At 44.0% G+C, this 25,737-nt stretch overlaps 1 protein-coding gene across 2 annotated transcripts in view; it reads left to right on the top strand.

Moving 5' to 3' along the window:
- Nucleotides 1–12,301: 12,301 nt before the first annotated feature.
- The window catches only part of LOC136614841 (colipase-like), a 57,047-nt gene continuing 43,611 nt past the window's right edge, over nucleotides 12,302–25,737 (top strand). The window contains exons 1-2 of one of the 2 annotated variants that reach the window (XM_066594141.1): nucleotides 12,302–12,433; nucleotides 25,092–25,208. Coding sequence is in view for 1 of the 2 variants with exons in the window: in XM_066594140.1 (XP_066450237.1) it covers nucleotides 12,353–12,433; nucleotides 25,092–25,208 (198 nt within the window). In the remaining variant the exon portion in view is untranslated. The remainder of the gene's footprint in view (nucleotides 12,434–25,091; nucleotides 25,209–25,737) is intronic. The other variant, XM_066594140.1, reaches the window with a different exon arrangement.

The raw sequence follows: 25,737 nt of genomic DNA, 5'->3' as shown, positions 1-25,737 counted from the left end.
TTTTTCAGAAACCGCTGAACCACCAGATTGAAGACGTGGGCCAGGCATGGCACGTGTGTGAGGCTGCCGAGCCACCACCAGGGTAGGCCATTGTCACAAATGACCATGCCCGGTTGGAGGCTCAGTGGCGAAAGCCAGAGGTCGGTCTGCTCTGTCAGACCCTGCAACAGCTCGGGGGCTGTGTGCCTCTTGTCACCTAAGCTGATCAGTTTCAGCACGGCTTTCTGACGCTTGCCCACCGCTGTGCTGCCGCGCCACGCGCTACTGACTGCTGACGACATGCTCACATTTTTTAATTGAGAGGTAGACGTGGCGGAGGAGGAGGAGGGTTTGGAGGAGATGGCATAAAATGCCGCAGATACCAGCACTGAGGTAGGACCCGCTATTCTGGGTGTGGGTAGGATGTGAGCGGTCCCAGGCTCTGACTCGGTCCCAGCCTCCACCAAGTTCACCAAATGTGCCGTCAGGGAGATATAGTGGCCCTCCCCGCCAGTACTTGTCCACGTGTCCGTGGTTAAGTGGACCTTCCCAGTAACCGCATTGATGAGGGCACGATTTATCTTGCGGGAGACTTGCTAGTGTAGGGCTGGGACGGCACACCGGGAAAAATAGTGGCGACTGGGGACCGAGTAGCGTGGGACCGCCACCGCCATCATGTTTCTGAAAGCCTCTGTTTCCACAAACGACAGCTGAACGCTGCGCTGAGAGATGGAGTGGAGGACGGTGGAGGTGAGGGTGTGGGTGCAGGCCGGGAGGCGCTCATGCCTGTGTTCTGGGAGGGGAATTGGATCTGTGGGGGAAGAGGCAGTGGTGTGACCCAGAGGGGGTGAATGGCCTTTGTCCCACCTTGTGGGGTGCTTGGCCATCATATGCCTGCGCATGCTGGTGGTGGTGGCTCCCTGGCTGATCTTGGTGTGACACTGGTTGAACACCACTGTTCGCCGGTCGTCTGTGCTCTCACTGAAAAACATTCACACCTTTGAACACCTCGCCCTCTGCACGGAGGCTTGCCGCGAGGGGGTGCTTTGGGAAACAGTCGGGGGATTCTTCGCTCTGGCCCTGCTTCTACCCCTTGCCACTCCACTGCCTCTTCCAACCTGTCCTGCTGCTGCATTTGCCTCCCCCTCTGAAGCCCTGTCCTCAGTAGGCTTAGCAAACTAGGTGGGGTCAGTCACCTCATCGTCCTGCTGCTCTTCCTCTGAATCCTCTGTGCGCTCCTCCCTCGGACTTACTGCCCTTACTACTACCTCACTGACAGACAACTGTGTCTCATCATCCTCATCCACAAAAATTTCTTGAGACAGTTGCCGGAAGTCCCCAGCCTCATCAACCAGACCCCGGGAACTTTCCAAAGTTCGGGCATCGGTCACGACAAACTCCTCAGGTGAGAGAGGAACCATTTTTTTCCACTCATGGCAAGGACCCGAGAACAGTTCCTGGGAGTTCCCCTGCTCATCAGAATATGTCATTTTCATGGAGTGAGGAGGCTGGGAGGAAGGAGGAGCAGCAGCCAGAGGATTCAGAGTTGCAGTCCCTAGGCCGGGAGTAGTGGACTGCGTAGAAGACTGGGTGGTCAATACATTGCTGGACACATTTTCTGCCATCCACGACAGGACCTGCTCACACTGCTCTGTTTGTAATAAAGGTCTATCACGTGGACCCGTAAATTGTGATATGAAGCTGGGGAGCCCAGAAACTTGCCTCTCTCCTAATCCCACAGCAGCTGGCTGTGATTCACCACAACCAGGAACTCGGCCTGTGCCCACACCCTCACTTGGACGTCTGCGTCCACGTCCTCGACATTACCCCTACTCCTCATTATGGCAGATAAAGAATAGAGAAGGGCCCAAATAAATTACCCCACTGTACAGCACTGAGAACTGTGGCTTAATTCACCGCACACAGAGACTTGTAGATAGCGGAGGCTCTATGCTGTGACTTGAAAAAATTAACCTGCTGTCTTGCACTGATTCCTAGGGGTAATTTTCCGCTCACAGAGACTTGTAGATAATAGAGGCTGTGTGGAGTTGGAGAAGACTCTAAAGCCAGTGGATAGTGCTGGTAACTGCGGCTATCTCAACCCCACCAAGGAAAGGGTATTGTGAGATGCTCTGCACAGCGGCAGAGCTAAAATACTTTGCAGTGGCCTAGGAAATATTACGTACTGTTTAGCGGTGAGACCTCTGTCTCATGCACTGCAGACACAGAATGGTATAACTGAAGTCGTTCGCAGTAGGCTAGGAAATATTATAGAGCAATTTCACGGTGAGAGCTGGTTGTACAGCACTGCAGGCTGAGAGCACAATTACTGAAAGGCTGGGAATAGGCCTAGATGCGTAATACAAAAATTGATGCACTATTACTCCCAGCCAGCCACAACTATAATGCACACGGTCAGATGTAGCCCTAAGAAGTACCGTTGGGGTTCTTGAAGATAGGATCCTACTCTAACACTTTCCCTATATAAGCAGCCGTTTCCCTAAACTCTGCATAATACACTGCAGACTGAGAACGCTATAGTTGAAATGGCCTGCACAGCCCGAGATGCTTTAAAAAAAAAAAAAAATTGGTGCACTACTGCTCCCAGCCAGCCACAACCGTAATGCACACTATGAAGAGTAGCCCTAAGAAGGACCATTATCAGCAGCAGCACTATCCCTAACCTCTGCCAGCATGTCTCTGAGGCGAGCCGCAGGCGGAACCGCTCTAAGTACTCAGCGGTCACCTGATCTTGCCAGCCACTCACTGCTGGGGGGTGGGATAGGGCTGGCACGTCACAGCAGGAAGTGGTAATGCCTTCCCCGCATGTCTATTGGCTAGAAAATAATGCTAAACATGCGAGGAGGGAAATGCAATTGAATCGAGTACCGCGTGGTGTTCGTCTCGAGTAACGAGCATCTCGAATACCCTAATGCTCAAACGAGCTTCGCACTCGGACGAGTGTGCTCGCTCATCTCTTATATATTAGCAAAATCTGTTATAGTGATAACATCCCGCAGTTACAAGATCACTAACCCTTACTGCAGTAGATACACATAACAAGGCCCACCTGAAGTGGACTCTCTAGGCTTTGAGTGGATTTGGCTTAAAGCTAAACCAGGGAGCACTGTCTAATAGTATATGTGTTCTTTAGGGTTCCTTCAGACTGGCGAACACAATATCGCCGTGAGAAAATCATGGCAAGATCGCATGTTTTTTCTGTGATTTCTTAGCTGCAGCGCTGCTTTTTCTCTCAGAAACATCACCATACTTGCTATTATCTTGTACTTTGTTTTGCTCAATCTTATTGCCAGTGTGAAGGCACCCTTAAAGGGGTTGTCCCGCGGCAGCAAGTGGGGTTATACACTTCTGTATGGCCATATTAATGCACTTTGTAATATACATCGTGCATTAAATATGAGCCATACAGAAGTTATTCACTTACCTGCTCCGTTGCTAGCGTCCCCGTCGCCATGGTGCCGTCTAATTTCAGCGTCTAATCTCCCGATTAGACGCGCTTGCGCAGAAGGGTCTTCTCCATTCTCTTGGGTCTCGGATGAGCGAGGTTCTGGCTCCGCCCCCTCCTACTCGTCATCGCGTAGCTCCGCCCCGTTACGTGTGCCGATTCCAGCCAATCAGGAGGCTGGAATCGGCAATGGACCGCACAGAGCCCACGGTGCACCATGGGAAAGGACCCACGGTCCATCGTGGGTGAAGATCCCGGCGGCCATCTTGGCTGCAAAGAAGAAAGAAGCTGCAGAGACGGGATTCGGGTAAGTAACCTTAACCCCAGGCATATACACAGGAATAGTCTCTTTTAGCAACAGCTAACAGAGATTGGACTGATGAGACCAGTTTGCAGTGTTAAATCAGGACACGGAGTACACAGATAAACAGATATAAGGTAAGGGCTAATGAAAGTCTTACAATATGTAGGACAGGCAAGAATTCAGGATAGGTGATAGAAAGAAGGATGAAGTCAGTAATGTAGCTGAGTATATAACCAGGATACACTAACAAAAGGAGCTTAGCAAACCCAACTAGTACCTAGGGAAGATATTGCTCAGGCACTGGAGCGATGAGGGAAAGAATCCAAAGGCCGCCTGAACACATGAACAGGTCAGATTCCATAAGCAGATTTCCAGTGAGGAAGACCTACGACTCATTGCGGAAATAAATTGTGAATGGTTGCATATGATCGCGGATGCGAGCGTTTTTCTGCACGGATGTGCGCAGATGTCCAGCATATCATCTGTGTGGGAAAAAAATCACCAGCGCATTAGAAAGTTGCCCAACTCCTTAGAAAGTTTCTCAACCCTTTTATGTGAAGGCAAATGCCCAGACAACATTCTCTTGTGCTTTTTTGCCATGGGGAGAGCTGCTGCATTTGCCCTTAGAACCATGTCTTCAGAATAGGATACAGCTCTCTTGGCTTGGCTATTGCATACTACTTTTTTGAAGAGTCATGTTCTTTGCTGAGAGCAATGAACCTGCCCATATTAAATTCTATTGCTACTGCACTGGATAATGGTGTGTACAGATCTAAAAAAAAAAAATTGTCTTGAGCTGATTTTCCCAGTATTCCTGCTTTCTTTTACTCATTTTGTTACCTGGTCTTCTAGCAACCTGTGTTATATCTACCTACAAAATCCAGGCCTAATGCAATTGCAAATGCACTGAGATTCGAATGCTGCCATAGAAATCAATGAAGCTCGTCCGCACAGGAATTCATGCTAAAATAGATCACGCTGCGATTTTTTTCCGCTTGAAGAAAAATCACAATTCACATTCGCACATCTGCTCGAAGCTATGGATATTAGTGCCTTCTAATAGGCGATTATTAAGGATTCCGCTATTCAAATCCATTTGTCTTCAGGCGGCCTAAGGCCTCATGTCCACGGGGAAAATAAGAATTAAAATCCGCAGCGTTTTTCCCACACGCGGATCTGCGCCCCATAGGAATGCATTGACCACCTGTGGGTAGTTGTATACCCGCATTTCTGGAGCATGAAAAAAAATGGACATGCTCCATTTTAGTGCGGATCACGTGTGCGGGAGCTCATAGAGCACATAGCTCAATTGATCTCCTGCATGAAAAACTAAAAACAATTACAGTGCATCCGCAGCCCAAATCTGCGTTACAAATCCGCAGCGGATCTGATTTTCCCCGTGGACATGAGGCCTAAGAGAACAAGAATCCTAGAATGCTTTAGAGATCTCAGTGTGAGAAGAACACTGAGCAAAAGAGCCCGGGTGAGCAGCGGCAGGAGAAGAGCAGCGTGCTGGCCATGTTATTCAGCTCTGGTTGATGGAATTTATGTAATATATGTGATTTCTTGTGTTACTTTATATTTGGCATCCTACTATGCTGACTGTGTGATGTAACTGCACCTGATCTGGCAATTCATGTGCTTGTTTATCTAACATGTACTTAGTGAGAAAAAACAAATATTAAATGGAATAGGATCCCGGATCCAGGATGGAACATTAAGTTCTAGGTGTTTTATTTTCTTCTGTGATCCTAAATCTTTCTGACACTCATGTGGTTATGGGAATTATATATAAGCCATTGTATTTTATGCATTGTATTTGTCTTTAGTAGATATTTCAGACTTCTATAACCAGCTTATTTTTATGTTAACAATAGGGAAGCATTCCTAAATGGACCAAATTCCTATACTTTTGTCGCTTTGTAACACTTTATTTGCTGATATGGTGTCCCTAGGAAACATGTTTTGATGCTAGAAATTGTATATTGAAGGGCCTGGGTGAGAGGTAGATGGCAGCTCAGGAGCACCAGGCAACTTCAGGGGGGATTCCATTTATTGCATTTAGATTACCTTATACAGTCTCTTGAACTTTGTGTCCATGTGTCTAATAAAAGGATTAGATGCCACCGCAGTGAGTGACCTCCTTTGCTCCTCTCCCGTCAATGTGAGGGTCTGCTGCTGGGGCCACTTTGGCACACTTGTGCCCCTCGGATCTAAAGTACTCCCTGGCATTTTGAGATGCGCGCTCCCAGCTGAGCTGTCGCAGTCGCTGACATTGCCCTAGTGGGTGTCTGATGCTGCTGCGCTGCAGCGTCAGAGATCCCTCCACCGTCAGATATGTGCTGTGTCTTGTGCTACCGTCACACACCTCCCTCCACCGCAATGTGTAAGTCGCAATGTTGAGGAGTACAGCGACTGACGAGGGAGCTGCTTCTGGACAGTAGCGAATACATAAGCCACTAAACCCAAGTTTAGCCATACCCCTAAACCTAAGGCTTGGGGTTAGGTATTTGTCCCGCCACATGGAAGGTGCTCTGCGACCCCCACAGTTAGGGTAAGGGTTATGATTAGGTTCAGTGGCTTATGTATCTGCAACTCTCCAGAAGCTGCTCCCCCATCAGCCACTGTGATAGCTCCTTTTTCTGTGTCGCGAGCAGTGGCTATACACAATCCTGAAGTCAACATGTGGCAGCCAATCCACAAGTAGGGGTGTGAGCAGGGCTCTCCCTGTCACTGATGCATGTCTCCACCCATACTTCTGGTGGAGACAAGGTACAACAGTACCCCACAGAGTTCCAATGAGAGCTTCCCTTGCATTGAAAGGAAGTAATCACTGGTGAAGAAAGAGTCTCTCATACTTGAATAGACTTTTACTGTAGAAGGCAATGTCAGATGGAGGAGATTAGGAAATATAAAAGGATATATATATATATATATATATATATATATATATATATATATTAGCTGATATACCTGGCCTCACCTGAGTTAATTTGATACAGTTGTTTACATGTTGTTTGCACAGAAAAGTTTATGAAGTCAAAGATACTTTAGAGTAACCAAGGAATAAAATATGTATAAACATGTAGGAGTTTCAGATTCTCCTCAGGCTGCATGTACTGATGTTTCTCTGCAGAATATGCCACCCATCCCACTCTCTTCATTTACGACCTAAAAAATGCTTGCACCTAATTTCATGCTTGTACAACACCAGGAAGTTACATTACATAGGGGTGCCAATACTTTTGCACTTAGCATTATATAATCGAGTTGTGATCCCTTTACTTTTCTTATATAGGGCCTAAAGAATGGTCATGCTAAATTTCATGTTTGCATGACACCAGGAACTTAGAGAATTAGATTAGATTAGGTACATTATATAGTGGTGTCAATACTTTTGCACTTAACATTGAATAAACGAGTTGTGACCCATTTACTTTTCCTATGTAGGACCTAAAGAATGGTTGTGCCAAACTTCATGTTTGTACGACACCGCAAAATTGCATTACATAGGGGTGCTAATACTTTTGCAATTTGAATTCAATAATCGAATTGTGACCCCTTTCTTTTCCTATTTAGGACCTAAAGAGTGGTCATCTCAAATTTCATGTTTGTACGATATCGGGAAGTTAAAGAGTTAGATTAGGTACATTAGATAGGGGTGCTAATACATTTGCACTTAGCATTGAATAATTGAGTTGTGAGCCCTTAACTTTTCCTATTTTTGGACCTAAAGAATACTCCCACCAGATTTCATATTTGTACGACACTGGGAAGTTAGAGAATTAGATTTGGTACTTTACGCAGGGTGCCAATACTTTTACAATTAGAATAGGGTAATCGAGTTGTAAACCCTTTACTTTTCCAATCCAGGACCTAAAGAATGGCTGTGCCAAATTTCATGTTTGTACAACATCGGGAAGTTACATTACATAGGGGTGCCAATACTTTTGCACTTAGCATTGAATAATTGAGTTGTGACTAGAGATGAGCGAGCCTACTCGGTAAGGCAGTTACTTGAGCGAGCATCGCTCTTCTCGAGTAACTGCTTAGTGATTTGAGCTGGCTCTGGTGGGCTCCGGGGGCGAGCAGGGGCGAGAGTGGGTGAGCGGAGCGGAATGAAGAGAGAGAGATCTCTCTCACACTTCCTCCTGCTCCACTACCCCCACCCTCCGCAGCCCACTCGAGCCTGCTCGGATCACTAAGCAGCTACTCGAGCCAAGCTCGCTTGAGTAACTGCCTTACCAAGTAGGCTCGCTCATCTCTAGTTGTGACCTCTTTAATTTTCCTTTTTAGGATCTGAAAAATGCTTGTGCCAAATTTCATGTTCATGTGACACCAGGAAGTTAGAGAATTAGTAGCGAGTCAGTCAGTCAGGGCTTTCTCCTATATATGCACACATGCATTACAGTTTTGAAGTGTCTAGAAAAACATTGGCGTTACATGAACAAAGATGTGGCCATAAGGAAGGAAGTGTGTTTAACACATCCAGTGATATGCCCAAAATGTATTATTTAGCATGCACCACTTTGATATATTTGATGCAGTAACTGCTTTATAGTTTTATGGTGTCTTAATTCAGGAGAATGGGGAGTACGTATCATCAAGGGAAGTTTTCTGGCAACTTTTCTCTTCTCAATTTATCCAGCAGAGTCTGGAGCTGGCAGCGGAGGATGAACAGGGGAACAGAAAGAGATGACTAATTGCTGACTTTGCATTTTCATGTATGGGGGACCCGTGAACAGGGGTTTCCCTTAATTCAGACAACCACTTTAAATCTGTCTAAAAAAACCTCACTCCAATCAAAGTCCTTCCCATATTGTAGAGGTTTTGAAAAGTAGAGTGTCGCAACAGCTTTGTGGCATGGTGGCTTCAATGCAGGCCAAGACCTGTCACCTTGTTATGCAAGACAAAGGTTAATGCATCATGTGCAGAAACTGCTGGGTGCTGTCTCTCATTGCTGCATGATGCATGCTGGATTAGTCATGTCTGGGAGAAGGTTGAAGGTGTGCTTCTCTAATTGTTGTGCCAGTCCTCAGGTGTGGAGTTGCTTTATATTCTCACCCCTCCCTTTGCTCAATGCTGCTTATTCAGCTCCATAGAGAAGTAGTGGAGAGTGGAGCTCCTTTGTGCTGGGTGTATTGCTACTACTTCCAGATAGGTTTCTGCAGTTTCCTATTTGGTTGTATTAGTGTTTTCATTTCTGTATTGCTTCATCTCTCCAGTGCCCTCTATAAGGACAATCAGGGACCAGGAAGAAGACCATGGAGCTGCCTCTATCGAGGCGATTACTCCGCTTCTGGGCAGCGACCCTTTACCCTCTGCTAGGTTAGGGCCAGACTTCCTTCTCCCTGGAGGGGTGTTACCTTTCAACATAGCATGGTGTGTATCTATTTCCAGCAGTGTGTACCTCCTCTGTTGCCATGCTGAGCATAGCCATGCTGAGCGTTATGTCGCATAGGCTTTAAATATTAGTTTACGTACTCCTGTTGTGGTTCTCAAGAACATGGAATGAACTAGTAAAGGATACATAAAGAACTGAGAACAGATCAGATGGCTGTACCAGTAGCTTGTATGCAGTCAAAAGGGAATTGAAAAACAACAGTAAGCATTGTGAGAGAGGTCTGGTGGGTTTAAATAGGAAGCTGACTGCACATCCCCACAGGCTTGGTGGAGGAGCCAGACACAGTAACCCTGTGAATGCTGGAGTAAACAGAAGCAGACTCAGGAGACAGGATGACGCCTCGGTCTACTGGACCTAACAAAATCATTCACTGTTTCTTTTCCATCTGGCCTAGACCACCACCACAAACTCTTCTGGTCACAACTTGTCTCTGCAGAATTTGAAACATAGACCTCTGACTTCTCAATTTTCCAGCCACCTGCCATCATTTTCCCCACCCCTACACAATCTGACCACTTATAGTAGACCAGATAGCAATAATGCCATATATCACAAACAGTAATGATATTCATATTTATGTACTTCCTGTAGGCCCCACACTAATTACAAGTTTTAGGTACCCCCACATAGTAATGGGGCTACTTTTATGCCTACATTCAGTAGTAGTGCCCTTCATGGTCACCATTCTATAATAATGCCCCTCATGTTACCATTAACTAATAATACCCCTCTTAGCCACCAATTAGTAATTATAATGCCCCAGGAGGCTCCCTTTTAGTAATATTATTGCTCTTTATTTGTTATGCCTTCACATATTAAATAATACACATTTACCTCCTGTTGCTCCTCCCAGCCTCTGCATTTCACGTCGCACTAGTTCCACGCTAACTTCACGTAACCAATCATGCATACTCATCATGGGATCGCTATGTACAAAAGTTATGAGAGCAATGCAGATTGTAGCAACTGGGAGTAGCAAAAGGGGTGAGTATATATTTTTTAAAATTGCATTTCCATTGCATTTATAGAAAAATGTTGGCTGTTGCACCAGCCCCAGGACTCATTTGGCTCACGAAGATTTCTCCTTCTGGGTTCTATGACAAGTGATCTCCTGCTGGGTATATTATTCTATCAACTACAACATGGTGTGGTAAGAAACAATACTAATAGCTTTGGCCTGTCACACACACTCTGTCTTGCTATCCTTATAGTGTCTATAGAATAACATTATATATTAGCAACATTTCTTATAGCAACAGCACCCCACAGTTATAGAATATCTAACCCTTACCACAGTAGCTACACTTATAACAAGGCGCACCTGAGTAGTGGACTCTTTAGACATTGAGTCGATTTGGCTTAAGGCTAAACTGGGGAGTGGTTTCCAATGGAATATGTGCTCCTTAGCCTTAAGGCCTCGATCACACGAGTGCTGTTTTAGCACAGCATAGGCATGTGAAAAGATTGCAGCTATACTGCACTAAAGATCTCATGAATCTGTGATTTTCAACTTTCAAGTCCCGACGTGAAATTGCCCGTTAACACGATCGGCGGTGCATGGTGCGTGTTTTCCAGCTCCCATAGAGGTTTTTGGAAAGCACGAACTAAAGATAGGTCAGGTCCTATCTTTTCTCACAACACGAACCACAGATGTGAGCTTTGCAGTCGCATGTCCTATCTTTGATTGGTGCAAGTATTTAGCGCCTCTAAAATTTCTTCACATGCAGACTTCAATAGGAAACCATTGATTCGTATAGAAACACTCTTTTCATGCACCTATAGTGCAATAAAACAGTGTTCGTGTGAACAAGGCTTAACCCTTAAAAGGAGGTCTGGACTGAATCCTCATGCAAATATACAGAAGTACTGTCTGTTAGCAATAGCTAACATCAGATTGGATTGAGGAGGCCAGTTTGCAGCCCCAAATCAGGAAACAGAATACGCAGACGAACAGGCAGAAGGTAAGGGCTGATGAAGGTATTACAATATGTAGGATAGGAAAGAGAGAAGGACAAGGTCAGTAATGTAGCTGAGTATATAACCAGGATACACTAACAGAAGCAGCAGTTTAGGAAACTTCTAGAGCCTAAGGAAGATATTGCTCAGGTACTGGAGCGATGGGGGAAAACATCCTAAGTAGTCTGATAAGAGAGGAGATGGCAGAGGAAGAATTAAACTAGTGTGCACTGGCCATCTGAGAGACCAAGGATAATAGTTTGTATTAGAGATAACAGTGGAAGAAGGACACTAAGCAACAGAGCTCAAATCAGCAGCAGCAGGAGGAGAGCAGCGTGCTGGCCAAATTATTCAGCTCTGGTTCATGGATTTTGTGTCATATATGTGATTTCCTATGTAACTTTATATTATTTGGGTTGGGGGGGGGGTAACATCACTCCTTGGGGAGAGAACCAAGATGGTAAGTGAAGAGAATTATAAGGCAATCCATGCTGCTCTGGGTAATATGCAAATAAGGGAGATGGAACAATACCCCTGCAGGGCCACCTATTGGATGGCAACATTCTTTCAAATCAATGCTTAACGCTGTATACGGGTCTGTAGAACAATGATTGGAAATTAAAAACCAAGCTAGAATGCATACACAGATAACTGTTTTGGGGTGGTTGCTCCTCATCAGTATGCAGAAGGATTCTGGCTTGGCTAGTAAGAGGCCTGTGACATGGATCAGGAGGGAAAACATTACTCCTTAGTGAGAGCACCAAGAAGGTGCATGAGGAGACTTATATGGCCATCCATGCTCCTCTCGGTAATATGTAAATAAGGGAGATGGAACAATACCTCTGCTGCACTACTTATTGAATGGCACCATTCCTTCTGGCTTGGTTTTTAATTCCCAATCATTGCTCAACAGACCTGTATAAAGGGTGAAGCATTGATTTGAAAAATGATGCTGCCATCCAATAGGTGGCGCTGCAGAAGTATTGTTCCATCTTATTTACATGTTTGCATATTACTTGTCATCCTAATATGCTGACTGTGTGATGTAACTGCACCTGGTCAAACATTAAACATTTAAGGAACATTACGTTCTAGGTGTTTCACTTTCTTCTTTGATCATAAAACTTTCTGACATTCATGAGGTTGAGGGAAATTATATATAAGCCATGTATACCCAGTATTCCTTTCTTTGCCTGCTGGCTCACTGTGTTCGTCGTCCACCATTGGCTTCATCACTACAGAAATGACACAATTTAGGATGATGACCATCTTGCTGTTTTTGTGTCTATCTCTCGGTTTCAACGTTGCACAGTCTGAATTAAAGGTAACATTAGTTATATTTCAGATTGTATTTTATGTATTGTATTTGTATGTATGTAGATATTTCAGGCTTCTATATCTGACTTCTCTCTATGTTAACAATAGAGAAGCATTCCTAAATGGACCAAATTCCTATACTTGTGTTGCTCTGTAACATCTTATTTACTAGTATGGTGTCCCTTGGAAACCTGTTTTGATAGTAGAAATTGTATATTGAAGTGGTCTGTGTGAGATGTAGATGGCAGCACAGGGGCACATAGGAGCTTCATAGGGGGCTCAGTATATTGCATTTAGATTTCTTTATACAGTCTCTTGGGCTTTGTGTCCATGCATCTAATAATGCTGGATCCAAAAAGGTCCAATGAGAGGTTCCCTGGCATTGAAAGGATATAATTAGAGATGAGCGAGCACCAAAATGCTCGGGTGCTCGTTACTTGAGTCAAACTTTCAGTGATGCTTGAGAGTTCGTTTCGAGTAACGAACCCCTTTGAAGTCAATGGGCGACTCGAGCATTTTTGTATATGACTGGTGCTCCGCTAAGGTTTTCATTTGTGAAAATCTTAGCAAATCACCAAAGTCATGTAAAAAACACAGAAATGGATAGGGCAGGCGAGGAGCAACATGCAGGGCTGCATTTCCGGCTCCGAGGTCTCACTATTAAGCCACAATAGTGGCAAGAGTCAGCCCCCCCCCCCCCGCACTGTCAGCATAAAGATCGTTCTCTTCTGCCACAGCTGTAACAGCTGTGGCAGAGAAGAACGATGTTAGCCCATTGAATTCAATGGAGCCGGCAATACAGCCGTCTCCATTGAAAGCAATGGGCTGCCGGCAAGCGCGGGATGAATTTTCGGGAAGGGCTTAAAAATATAAGCGCTTACCTGAAAATCATCCTAAAATGTGTAAAAAAAACAAAAAAAAAAACATGTATACTCACCTTTCCGCTGCAGCCGGAGTTCAGCCGCGTCTGGCCGGCAGTTCTCCTGAACTGCTTTCTGTAGTATTCAGCAGGTGGGGATTTAAAATCCCTGCCTGCTGAATGAGCTGCCTCTGATTGGTCACAGCCTCACCAATCAGAGGCAGCTCTCACTCACCCATTCATGAATTCATGAATGGGTGAGTGAGTGCTGCCTCTAATTGGCTCAGCGCAGGGACCAATCAGGGGCAGCTCTCAGCTGAATGATACATACCTAATGATTATAAAGAGATGGTCCGAGTTAAGGAAAACTCCTGTCATTGTATGCCCCATAAGTTAAAATAGCAAATCAGCAGTTACTCACCTCTCCCAGCTCGCTCCTTCATCATCCATCTCTGGCTTCGGTCTCTCTGTGACATCAACTGTCAGGCTGAGCCTGTGTATAAACAAGCTGCGGCAGCTAATAACAGCATTCAGTGATCATGGCTGAGTGCTGTCATTGGCTGCTGCAGCAGGTTTAAAGGACATCACAGCTGCCTGTAAACAGAAGAGGTGAGTAACTGCTGACTTGTCATTTTCATGTATGGTTGACCTGTTAACAGGCTTTTCCCTTAATTCAGATGGCCACTTTAAATCTTTCTAAAAAACCTCCCTCCAATCAAACCCTGTCCCCATATTCTAGTCCTTTTGAGAAGTAGAGTAAGTAATGTGACATATCTTCTTTTTGGTGCAAATCAATACTAAATTTGTCTTAATTGATATGCACCATAAAGTGAGACCTACACGACAATTCTAGCTCATCAGCAGTAATAAATGTGCAGCAAAATCAGTGTATAAATGCTAAGCTCATATTCATCTATGTATTTGCACCTTTCTTCTGTGGTATTTTGCTCCCAATCTTTAATCTGCTATGGGGCACATTAATTAACCATTTGCACCAATAATAAAAAGGTATGTGTGGCTTTTCAAAACTGGAGTGACAAGTGGGTGTGACTTACTGATTGGATGGGATTCAGAGAAATTTATGAATTGCTACTTTTTAAAACCTACTACATTTTTGTACAATCTCACCGATCTCACAGGAGATGGGTGGTGCAAAAACTGGAGAAACATTTCTAGACATTTAAAGATGCTACAAATTTATCAGTATTGTACAACATTTTGATAAAATTCGTTGTAGATAATAACAATGTTGCCTCCAGCAAAACTAACTAAAATTCCCTCCTAATAAATCCTTCCTCCAATTAGTGCTTTTATCTGCTTTTTTAGGTTATTTTCATATTTGCTGTTGGTTTTTAGGAACATACGAATGTCTCTACAAATTTACTGTATTAATAATGACAGATTGCAGAGAGCTGACCTAAATTCCTTAACCCATTAGAAGCCAACCATATGTTTTTTTTTTTTACTGTGGTCATAAAGGGGCCTTTTTCTAATTAATGCTTCTTTTTATTGCGCAACATAGGAAGCCTTGCACAAGACACCCAAGGTAGAGAAGTGGTGCCTTCACAGTCTGGACCAGAGAAACTGCCAATATGCTCCCACTGTCATCCATTAAAGGGGTTGTCCCGTGGCAGCAAGTGGGTCTATACACTTCTGTATGGCCATATTAATGCACTTTGTAATGTACATTGTGCATTAATTATGAGCCATACAGAAGTTATAAAAAGTTTTTCACTTACCTGCTCCGCTGCTGGCGTCCTTGTCTCCATGGTTGCCGTCTAATTTTCGCCGTCTAAAATGGTCGAATGGCCAAATTAGACGCGCTTGCGCAGTCCGGGTCTTCTGCTTTTCTGAATGGGGCTCTGTGTAGCTCCGTGTAGCTCCGTCCCGTCACGTGCCGATTCCAGCCAATCAGGAGGCTGGAATCGGCAATGGACCGCACAGAAGAGCTGCGGTCCACGGAGGAAGAAGATCCCGGCGGCCATCTTCACCGGTAAGTATAGAAGTCACCGGAGCCCGGGGATTGAGGTAAGCGCTGAGCGGTTTTTTTTTTAAGTCCCTGCATCGGGGTTGTCTCGCGCCGAACGGGGGGGGGGGGTGTTGAAAAAAAAAAACCCCGTTTCGGCGCTGGACAACCCCTTTAAGCCCCTGCAATATGAATGCTGTGTGGGAGGCCCGGGAAATTTAAAATATCTACTTTGAGTAGCCCACAACAGAGAGATATCACCGGGAACTGCTGTATGCGGTTCCTGGTCCCAGGATCATCATTATTCAATGGATAATGGCGATTATTTAAAATAAAACAAATTTTTAAAAAAGTGTAAAAGCACGAAAAAAAGTTTAAAAAGTTTGAGTGTTATCTTCCCTCATGTATCATGTCCATTAGGGAATATGAAATTACGTACCTAAGGCTCCTGGATTTATCCGCGGACCTTACCCCGGCTTCTGTGCACGCACCTGTTGCAAAAATGGCGGATTTATGTGCGAAAGCTGTGGATTGCCAGGGTAATTTGAAATCTCCCTGGTTTTGGCTACCAATATAGCCAAAAGCCTAGAGATTTCATGGGGGGACGGCAGTACACGGTCCTTGGTCACATGATCGCTTTTATCCAATGGATCATGTGAATATAAAAAAAGCTAAAGTTTCATCTCCCGTCACAGATCCGAACTATGAGTGGATGTGAAATTATTTACCTTGGGCCTCCAGTGATGTCCCTCGACAGGATCTTTCTCTGAGAACCTCTCCCCAACTTTGGCACTTGCGCACATCGGCAACATGTCCGATGTAAGTGCATAAGCTGGGGAGGGCCTGGAAAATGTTAAATCTCCTACAAAGGGTAGCCGAGAGCCTGCAGCAGTGCCCAAGGGCAGCAGTGAGTGGTCTCTAGCCACGTGATCGCTATTATCCAATAGATAACAAGCATCACGTAAAAGTTGAAGTTTATTGCTCCTTACGGTTTGGGCCCCGTTGTGCATAGAGACATAAGATTAGAGCCACAACGGGTATGTTTCTGAACACAGGACAAACAGGAGTATCCATTTTGAGGTGCAAATCCTCATTTTCATGTGAACTACAGAAAAAAAAAACTTTATTTAAAATTTGCAAATATGAAATTTTATTTTTTTCTCCAATAAAATCTACATTAGCCCCTGAAAACAATCTGTGGGGTCAAAATACTCATGACACCCCTCCGTGAATATCGTTAAGATAGTACGCAATAATTTACCCATTTTGAGACAAAATGACTCCCTTGCACAAACTTACACAGAATACTCAAAATAAATTAAATTTAAATTAGTTAAATCTAAAGGGCAGCGTAAGGCTGGATTCAAACGAACGCATATCGGCTACGTCGTCCTCATCTGCGGGGGGGGGGGATGGAAGAGCCAGGAGCAGGAACTGAGCTCCCGCCCCCTCTCCACCCCATCTCCACCCCATCTCCGCCCCTCTGCACTATTTGCAATGAAAGGAGGCGGGACGGAGGCGGAGCTAAGTTCCGAGAATTATAATTGGCATAACTCTCCAATTGTATTGGAGAGTTATGCCCCAATACTCCTATGGAAACAGACAGAGTCCACAGAGCGTTGAGAGCCCGCAAGGCTGGGGGCCCACCAAGAGACGTCCAGAAAATGCACTACCACCAAACTAAAGAGCAACTAATTAATACGTCTCACTGCATATCAAAGTTCTCCTTCCAGGGTCACGATTATTAATTATTCCCTGACCTGGCCCCTTCAATGCTTGCTAAAAGGAGAGTCCTCAAGCTTTATTTGGAAATTTTGTAGTAAAAGCGCATCCATTATAGGTGGGGCTTCCCATTTAAGTTGACATTCCTCTTCCAAGCTAAGACTTATACTATCCTGTCCCTGGAAGGAGCTCGGTGCTGCTTCACAAACCTGTGCTTCGAGCTCCCGACCCAGCAACCAGGCTCACCAGGGTCATCGCAACTCTCTAGATCTCCCCGGAGACCAACGAGCAACTGCAAGCCATAATCTTGGGAGGTGCTCCCTCCGGCTATTCAAGTCGGACTGACCTTGAGGGTGCCTTTCCAAGAAAAATATTCAACTCCAACTGAAGAGTCTCCAACACCCTTAAATACATTGTCAGACATGTTATATTTCCCGTTCTTCCAAGGCCCTGTCAACTCCTATGTTCCACAGGCAAACTTTATAGCCTAATAATGTGAATGGGAAATGCATGATTGACGTGGGCAACTTGGCAGCGATACCTCTATCACTTATGGACTTCGCTAATAGAAATAAAAATGACTTAAAAAAGGACTGGAATGAGGAAAATAGAAGGGTCTGCCAGAAACTACCCATGGACTGGGATTCCGTTTATCTTTGGTTAATGGACTCTAGAGTTTAGTTCTTGGGGCCTATATGCCCTATGCTACAAACCACCTCTCCTTTTCTAACTCTCCCCCCCCCCTTTTTCTTATTTACATTATTTTTATTTTTAATTTCTCCTTTCCTCTGCTTCTACCTTTCCTCTCTTCAATTTTTTATTTTATGCCCCCCACCTCCCCATGCACTTGGATCTCCTCCTCTGCATATTTTGTATGAAGCTTAAGAGTGCCTCTTTGGCACTGTTGCGGTGTGTCATTCAATGAGTAGTTGCTGTTAGGACCAACTAAACAGCTCTTATCATGCTAGTTACTTGTAATGTCTTAAATGTCTACCATGTTGAATTTACAGGTTGGCCACCTTCTCTATATCCCTCCCACCCCCCTTCCCCTCGCTCTCTCCCCCTATTTTTCTCTCGTTGGGCTGGGATTCCCAGTTATCCAATCTTTATAGCTCCTTATATAACCACCCATGACTTTAAAAATTATCTCGCACAATGTTCGGGGTTTTAATTCCCCCAATAAACGATCTAAAGCGCTTTCCGCTATTATAAAAGAGTCCATGCCAATATTGTATGCTTACAAGAAACTCATTTCTCCACTAATTTCTCCCCACATTATCTCTCTACCTATTACCCCACTTATCAACTGCTTCATCCAAAACAAAAACGGTCACAATATGCTTCAGCCGGCAGTCCCCTTTATCCACACATCAACTATCTCCGACTCTGAAAGCTGTTATCTATTATTAATGGGTATAATTCAAGATGTCTCGGTAACAATTGTCTCATACTATACCCTGAATACCAGGCAAATCGATTTCCTTACAAAATAGTTTGAACTGGTAGAGACAAACAAACATGAGATGGTCATACCGTGCGGGGACTCAAATTGCATTTTGGACCCGGGCCTGGACAGAAACTCCATAATTCTTCCAACACCTCTGCTGCTGCCCCAGCGATCCCTATCACATAACTATCGAGTATTGCTCACCCAGCACCACCTAGTCGACTACTGGAGAAAAACCAACCTCACTACCTAAGATTTTACACATTTTTCGTCCCCACACTCTCTATATAGGAGAATAGACCACATTCTAAAAGCCGTCTCCTCCCTGCCGCAAATAACCTGTTCTAAAATTCTTTCCGTTTCTTGGTTGGACCACAGCCCAATATCATGCAGCTCTTTAATGTCAAAGCCCACTAATACCACATGGGCCATTAATGATTCCCTTCTAGCACTACCTGGGGTACTGTCTCTGATAACACCACAATTAGAAGAATACTTTGCTATAAATAGCCCCTCCACCTCCTCGCCCATCTCACTGTGGGAGGCGCATAAGGTAGTGCTCCATGGTGCCCTCATCCAAATTTCAGCCCGGCAAAAGAGAGAGCGACTATCCCAAGAACTAGAATTAGAGCAAAAGGTTCTACAGTTAGAAGACAAGGCCAAAAAGCACCCATCTCGGGAAAATTTAAGATTAATCTCTCAGGCTAGGACAGAACTAGAACTATGTATTTCAGAACTTGTTGAGTGCAAACTTAGATGGTCCCGCCAACGCTTTTATGTGTTAAATAACAAACCGTCTACTGCCTTAGCCCACAGGCTATGAGCCAGCCCCACAATAAGCCCTTTCTTCAGGCTCTGCACAAGGCATAATATAAATTACGGCAAACCCACTCACTGTAGTATCAGAGTTCAGACAATTTTTGGATAAGCTTTACTCCCAGTCACATCACCTGTACCCAGAACAGCTAACCTCTTACTTTCATGACATTACATTTCCCATGCTTCCTAGCACATTCTTAGAACACTTGGTGGCAAAAATCACCCCAGGAGAAGTCACAGAAACTATAAAAACATTGAAAATTAATAAACACCCAGGACCGTATGGCTTTTCTTCTTCTTACTATAAAAAATGTTCCCCCATTCTGCACACATATGTTGCAAATTACTTTAATGCCATCCGAGATGGACAGCAAATAGGTTAGACTTCTCTCTTGGCAGCCATCTCCATGCTACCAAAGCCTGAAAGAGAGTTTCTGGATAAACAGAACTACCGTCCTATATCCTTAATTAATGTAGACATGAAGCTTCTCACCAATTTTGGCTTCTTGCTTAAATGCAGCTTTACCATCACTAATAGGTAAGGACCAAGTAGGGTTCTTTTCCGGGTGACAAGCTCCAGACAGCATATGTTGAATCACCCACCTCACCCACATTTGTCAAAACAGGAGCATTTCTGCAATGTTGCTTTCCTTGGATGTGTACAAGGCATTTAGCACCCTATATGTTTTCAGTACTGGAACACTGGAAATTTCCTGCTGAATTCCTCACATGGCTATGTATTTTATATTCTTCCCTTTGTTTGTTACAAGGGCTTTTGCTCAGATAACATCTTGATCCGGTGAGGCACAAGGCAGGGCTGTCCATTGTCCCCCCTCCTTTTTATTCTAGCCATAGAGCTATTAGCGATTAAAATTCAAAACAACCCTGACATCAGGTGAATTGAAATTGCCTCTATTCACCATAAAATTAGCATATTTGATGACGATATATTGGCTATAATATCTTCTCCCCATACCACTATCCCTAACCTAATGGTGGAACAGTCTAGGTTCGGGTCTCTGTCTGACCTTATTATCAACAGCGCAAAGTCAAAAGCTTTCAACCTCATATTACCCCCAGATACGGTCTCCCTACTTCAAGCCAACTTCCCCTTTAAATGGATAATGGGGACATTGGGCTACTTGGGCATTAATTTAACAAGCTCTTACACCTTGATATATGCGCTAAATTACATGCCACTCCTCCGTAAACTCAGACTACTTCTGGAAAGCTGGGACCAATACCACATCTCATAGATTGGAAGAGTGAATTCGCTAAAAATGAAAATTTTGCCTACACTACTTTACGTTTTCAGAGCTCTTTTGGTACATGTACCTGGGCACATCCTGAAGATACTTCAGCAGATGACCGTCCCCTTTATTTGGAATAACTCCATTCCTAGGGTGACGCGCTCTACTTTGTACAGACGTAGACTTCAGGGAGGATTGGGAGACCCAAATATATTAAAATACTACCAAACTGCCCAGGTGGCCCAACTGCCCTTCCTTCATTCCACAACCAAAGCGCCTCTTTGGCTTGCTATAAATGCCATGGAGGTATACCCTCTCACAGTGGACTCAATTTTGTGGACTCCTCTGACTCATAGACCCCCTATCTCTAACCTCAAAGTCTGGGATTCCATAAAGTACTGCAGGAAACTAATCTCATCTCACTTACCCCTTCTACCATTTTTTGCATAACTCCTTATTCTGACCAGGTCTTGACTCCTCACTATCCTTTTAAGAGTTGGACAAGCAAGGGCATATCCAAAATAAACCACTTACTTTCGTTAAATGGTATAATTACATTCCCTGATCTTCAGGAAAAGTTTGGCCTACCATCTTCTGAAATATTCCGCTATTTATAGCCCAAGAATTTTATATTCTCTCTTCTCAAAAACACAAACTCCCCATTACAAAACAACCTCCTTCGAAACATTCTGTCTCAAATACCCACAAGCAAAAGGCCTTATCTCACAAATATATTCGGGCCTTGTACATAACTTGTACTGTTCACAACTACCATATCTAGCAAAATGGGAGCGAGATATAGGCAACATTCTAGACGACAAATGGTCCCAGATTTGGAGATCAACCAATTCTGGTACCCACAATACACTGATGTTCGAGACCTCATATAAAATCATATTACGTTGGTACTTAGTCCCTACAAGAATTGCTAGCGCGGTTCCAGGTAACTCTAAAGACTGTTTCTGGGGATGCTCCTCCCCTGGAGATATTTTCCACATATCGTGGTCCTGCACTTGAGTCAATAGACTTTGGATTAGGGTATACTTCCTTATATATACAGTAACTAATCATAACCTGCGTAAAAACCCATAGGAAGCCCTACTGAACAAAAGGATTACAAATATATCTCCAAACTCTAGAAAGCTGGTTTCGTTCTTCTTCCTAACCACAAAACAAACTATAGCTCGATCTTGTCAAAAAAATTCACTGGACTTCTCTGAGGTTAAACACTAAATGAATTGGTACCTGATTAATGAGAAATTAACATCAATATCAGGTACGACAGATTTCTAAATATCAGACCCCATGGATAGATTACACCTGACCTACAGTGGAGGCCAACATCTCAACTGCATTATAAATACAAAGCCCGAAAGCTAACCTTGGGAATCCCTACCCCCTTGGGTTGCTGCCCCATGAGAGAAGAATTCCCCCCACCTACCCTACCCAAATACCTGCCTACCTTTCTCCTTTTCCCTTTCTGAAAGTTGGTGTTGGCAAGGCCACTGAGGTTTTTGATATGCTTCTATGACAAAAACAACAATGAAAAGCAGAGAAGAATCTGGCTATAACGAATTAGAATTATACTACTGCCACTAACCCAGCAAGCCTTGTACGCCTACATACATTATCTCAATGTTATATTCCTTTGCAAAATGGAAAATTTTCAATAAAAATTGGTAAAAAAAACCCAGCAAAAAGTAAACTGAAATATATATCTCATCAAAAAATTGTACCGTTAGTTTGCACATATTTGAGATATTGCAGTTGAAAATGTAAAAAAAATGACAATTTTTTCAACATTTTCCCAATTTTTGCGCTTTTAATAAATATACACAAATTTTATTGGTCTATTTTTACCACCTAAATAAAGTACAATATGTGGCAAAAAAACAATATCGGAATCATTTGGATATGCAAAACCTTTACGGAGTTATTTTATGTTACATGTCAGATGACACATGTCGGATTTCCAAAATTTGGCCTGGTCATTAACGCCTTCCCGCTCCAGGACGTACATTTACGTCCTGGAGCGTCGGGGTATGTATGACAGCGGCATTTAAATCCCTTGAACGATGTTCAGGGGTCCCACACGGCCACCCCGCAGTAAGATCGGGGGAGCCGCGCAGGTGTCAAGACACACTGAAAGATGGCGGAATGTCGTTTTTTTTTTCATTTTACTCCACTTAGAATTTTTAAAAAAATTTTCAGTATATTATATGGTACTTTAAAAAGCATCATTAAAAACTACAACTCGTCCCGCAAAAAACATGCCTTCATACAGCGACGTCGATGGATAAATAAAGGAGTTACGATTTTTTTAAAGGGGGGAGGAAAAAACGAAAATGGAAGAAAAAAAGGGGCCACGTCATGAAGGGGTTAAGGTACAAATGGGCTTGGTCACTAAGGGCATAACAAATATGCTCCATTGTGTTTTTGTTTGTGAATTTTTTTTTGTCCGTTTTGCAATGACAGTTTTTTGTTCCTTAATGCTGAATGCTCTAGACCAGTGGTGGCGAACCTATGGCACACGTGCCAGAGGCGGCATGCAGAGCCCTCCCTGCTGGCACTTGCACTGGCGGCTGCTCACCAAAGTAGTGAATACTGGCCGGGGGCCGCGGATCCACTGCCGGTATTCACTCGGCGGCGCTGATCCCAGATACACACTATGACATCAGTGTGCACCCGAGATCCTCCTCCCCTGATGTCTCCTCCTTGGTACCACAACAGCAGAGGGGAGGAGGCATCCAGACACACACTCTGACGTCACATTTAGCACCTGCGATCAGCTCCGGTGCTTCAACGAGGAGAGGGCAAGTATATTGGTCTCAGGAGGAAGCTATTACTACTGGGGCTGTTATAGGGGATACTATTAGTAATATTATCCCCTATATTAGCCCCAAAAGTAATAGAATTACTATGAGGGCCACTATGGGGGTCACTATCACTACTTCCGCCACTGTGGAGGGGGTCACTATTACTGCTGGGGCTACTGTGGGGGGTCAGTATTCCTGCTGAAGCCACTTTGGAGGTCACTATTACTACTGAGACCACTGGTGGTCACTGTTACTGCTGAGGCCACTGTAGGGAAAACTATTACTACTGAGGTCACTATGGGGGGGTCAGTTTTAATTCTAGAGGCCACGGTGGGGGTCACTATTACTGCTGAGACCACTATGGCGGTCACTATTACCACTTATGCCACTTTGTTGGTCACAAATATTGCTGAGACCACTGTGGGGGTCACTATTACTACTGGGGTCAATATAGGGGACACTGTTTCTACTGAGGCCACTATGGGGGTCACTATTACTGCTGAGGCCCCTGTGATTACTATTACTACTGTGGTATTTTTACACATGGCGGAAATGCGGCAGAATGTCCTTAGCAGAAATTTCCGTGGCAAAAAACCGCAGCATTTCCACAGTCAAAATCTGCACCCTGTCTATTTTGAAACACCTTTGTCCTTTTTATAAGGATGGAGGTAAAATCATATGTTGTGATAAGCCCGTCCCCTGATGTGTTGGCACTTTGCGATAAATAAGTGGGTTTTGGGCACTCAGTCTCTAAAAGGTTTGCCTTCACTGCTCTAGGCATATTTCATACTGCACATGGGAACACAAAGGGGATTTACACTATTTAGACGACTGGATGCCAACACTTCTATTCCCTGTTGCCCCTTTATCCTTTTTGGGGATGCTACTCCAGTTTGGAGATCTGTTGCTACCCTCAATTACTGATAAGTTTATAAGCATGGCATGTAACGAGTATACTCCTACTGCACCTTCGGGCCCCACAGCACCAGCATCTCCTCTGCAGGACTCTGCCTTAGCCATCTTGCAAAAGCAATGTGTTTTCATGATGTCTGCCTGCATGGGTGCCACTGATCTCCAGAAAGGTCAGGATTTATGTGGAGGGAAGGTCAGCAGGAAGTCCAGCATGTTTTGGGCCACCTGCCATACATCCAGCAGCCAGGGTCTAAATCTTCTACAAAAGGCTTCCTTCCAAGAGACTTCAGGAACATGCGGTAGCTTTAACAACCAGGAATCCAGGAGGTCTCCCCTTTTTCTGAGAATTTTAAGGCCGGCATCACACAAGCAAGATTCTTGTATAAGATTTGTCCAATTCAAGATTATGAATTTTTTGAATGGCGTCATGGTCATGGACATAAGCCATTTTTTTTTCTTTTCCCCACATAACATTGCACTATGATGAAATGCAGGGAAAAAAATTGCATCACATTTTATCTTTGGGCACATCGACTATTGTTTTCAATTGAGCCAGAGGCAGCATCTTTGTGCTGGGTGCACATTTGTGCCATGCGAGGTCTCCCCATTGAAAACAATTGGAGACATTCTGCGATCCAAAGTGTTGCAAGGCGGTTTTGATATAATAACACCTCACATCTGCGGTGAAATCACATGTTGGTGAGCGTGATATCAGACCGTGAATCACAGCTTGATATCGCATTTGTCCATGTGAAGTTAGCCTTAGGATGTTCCCGGTTGACAAGTATGAATCATCTTACTCTCCCTCATATGAAATAAATGTGAAACCTTATAAATAAATTTACTGAATATTTATTGCCTGTTTTACATTTAGTGCATGGACAGTCCGTGTATGAACAGTACCGAATGTATGAGCAGCTGTTGCATTAGATTATCTTCGAAGGGCTTTGGTAAATGTGTCCAAAACTTCCATCACTTATGTCACGGCCCGGTAAGTATTTGTAAGCACTTGTTATACTGGCTTCTCCTCTGCCCACAGTATAACTCCTCCTTCACACGGACTTAAAAACCATGGAATTGGCACCATTTTTCCTGATGCGACTTTGACAATTTAATCCAAGGCAGAACTCTGAGACTCAGATCTAGAGTTCTGCTGTAGATTTTTGTTCACACTCTCATGTGGATGTAACCTCTGTCACGGGACAAATCCATCTGCAGCCGTCTGATGTGGTTTCATCATTAGAACTGAAATGTCCTTCACAGTAGAGATTAAATAATTAAAACTAAATTTTATTATAATTCATTAAAATACAATCCATAGGACACACCAAACAAAAAAACTAACAAAAATTTGCAGTCTTCCAGGACTATGTGGTGATGTTATTCCCCCATTCTGTGCATGAGAAGAAAAAACTCTAATCAGTAGGCCACCCTGATTTATGTTAGTAGAGTAAGATCAATTATTTTCCAACATCCCACTTCTGGGAAAAAACAGAGGAACTGACACCTATTAATGGGGG

Source organism: Eleutherodactylus coqui, chromosome 1 (assembly GCF_035609145.1).
Source record: "Eleutherodactylus coqui strain aEleCoq1 chromosome 1, aEleCoq1.hap1, whole genome shotgun sequence".
NCBI classification, from domain to species: Eukaryota; Metazoa; Chordata; class Amphibia; order Anura; family Eleutherodactylidae; genus Eleutherodactylus; species Eleutherodactylus coqui.
Note: the sequence above shows the minus strand (reverse complement) of the source record. Positions and strands in the feature narration are given on the sequence as shown.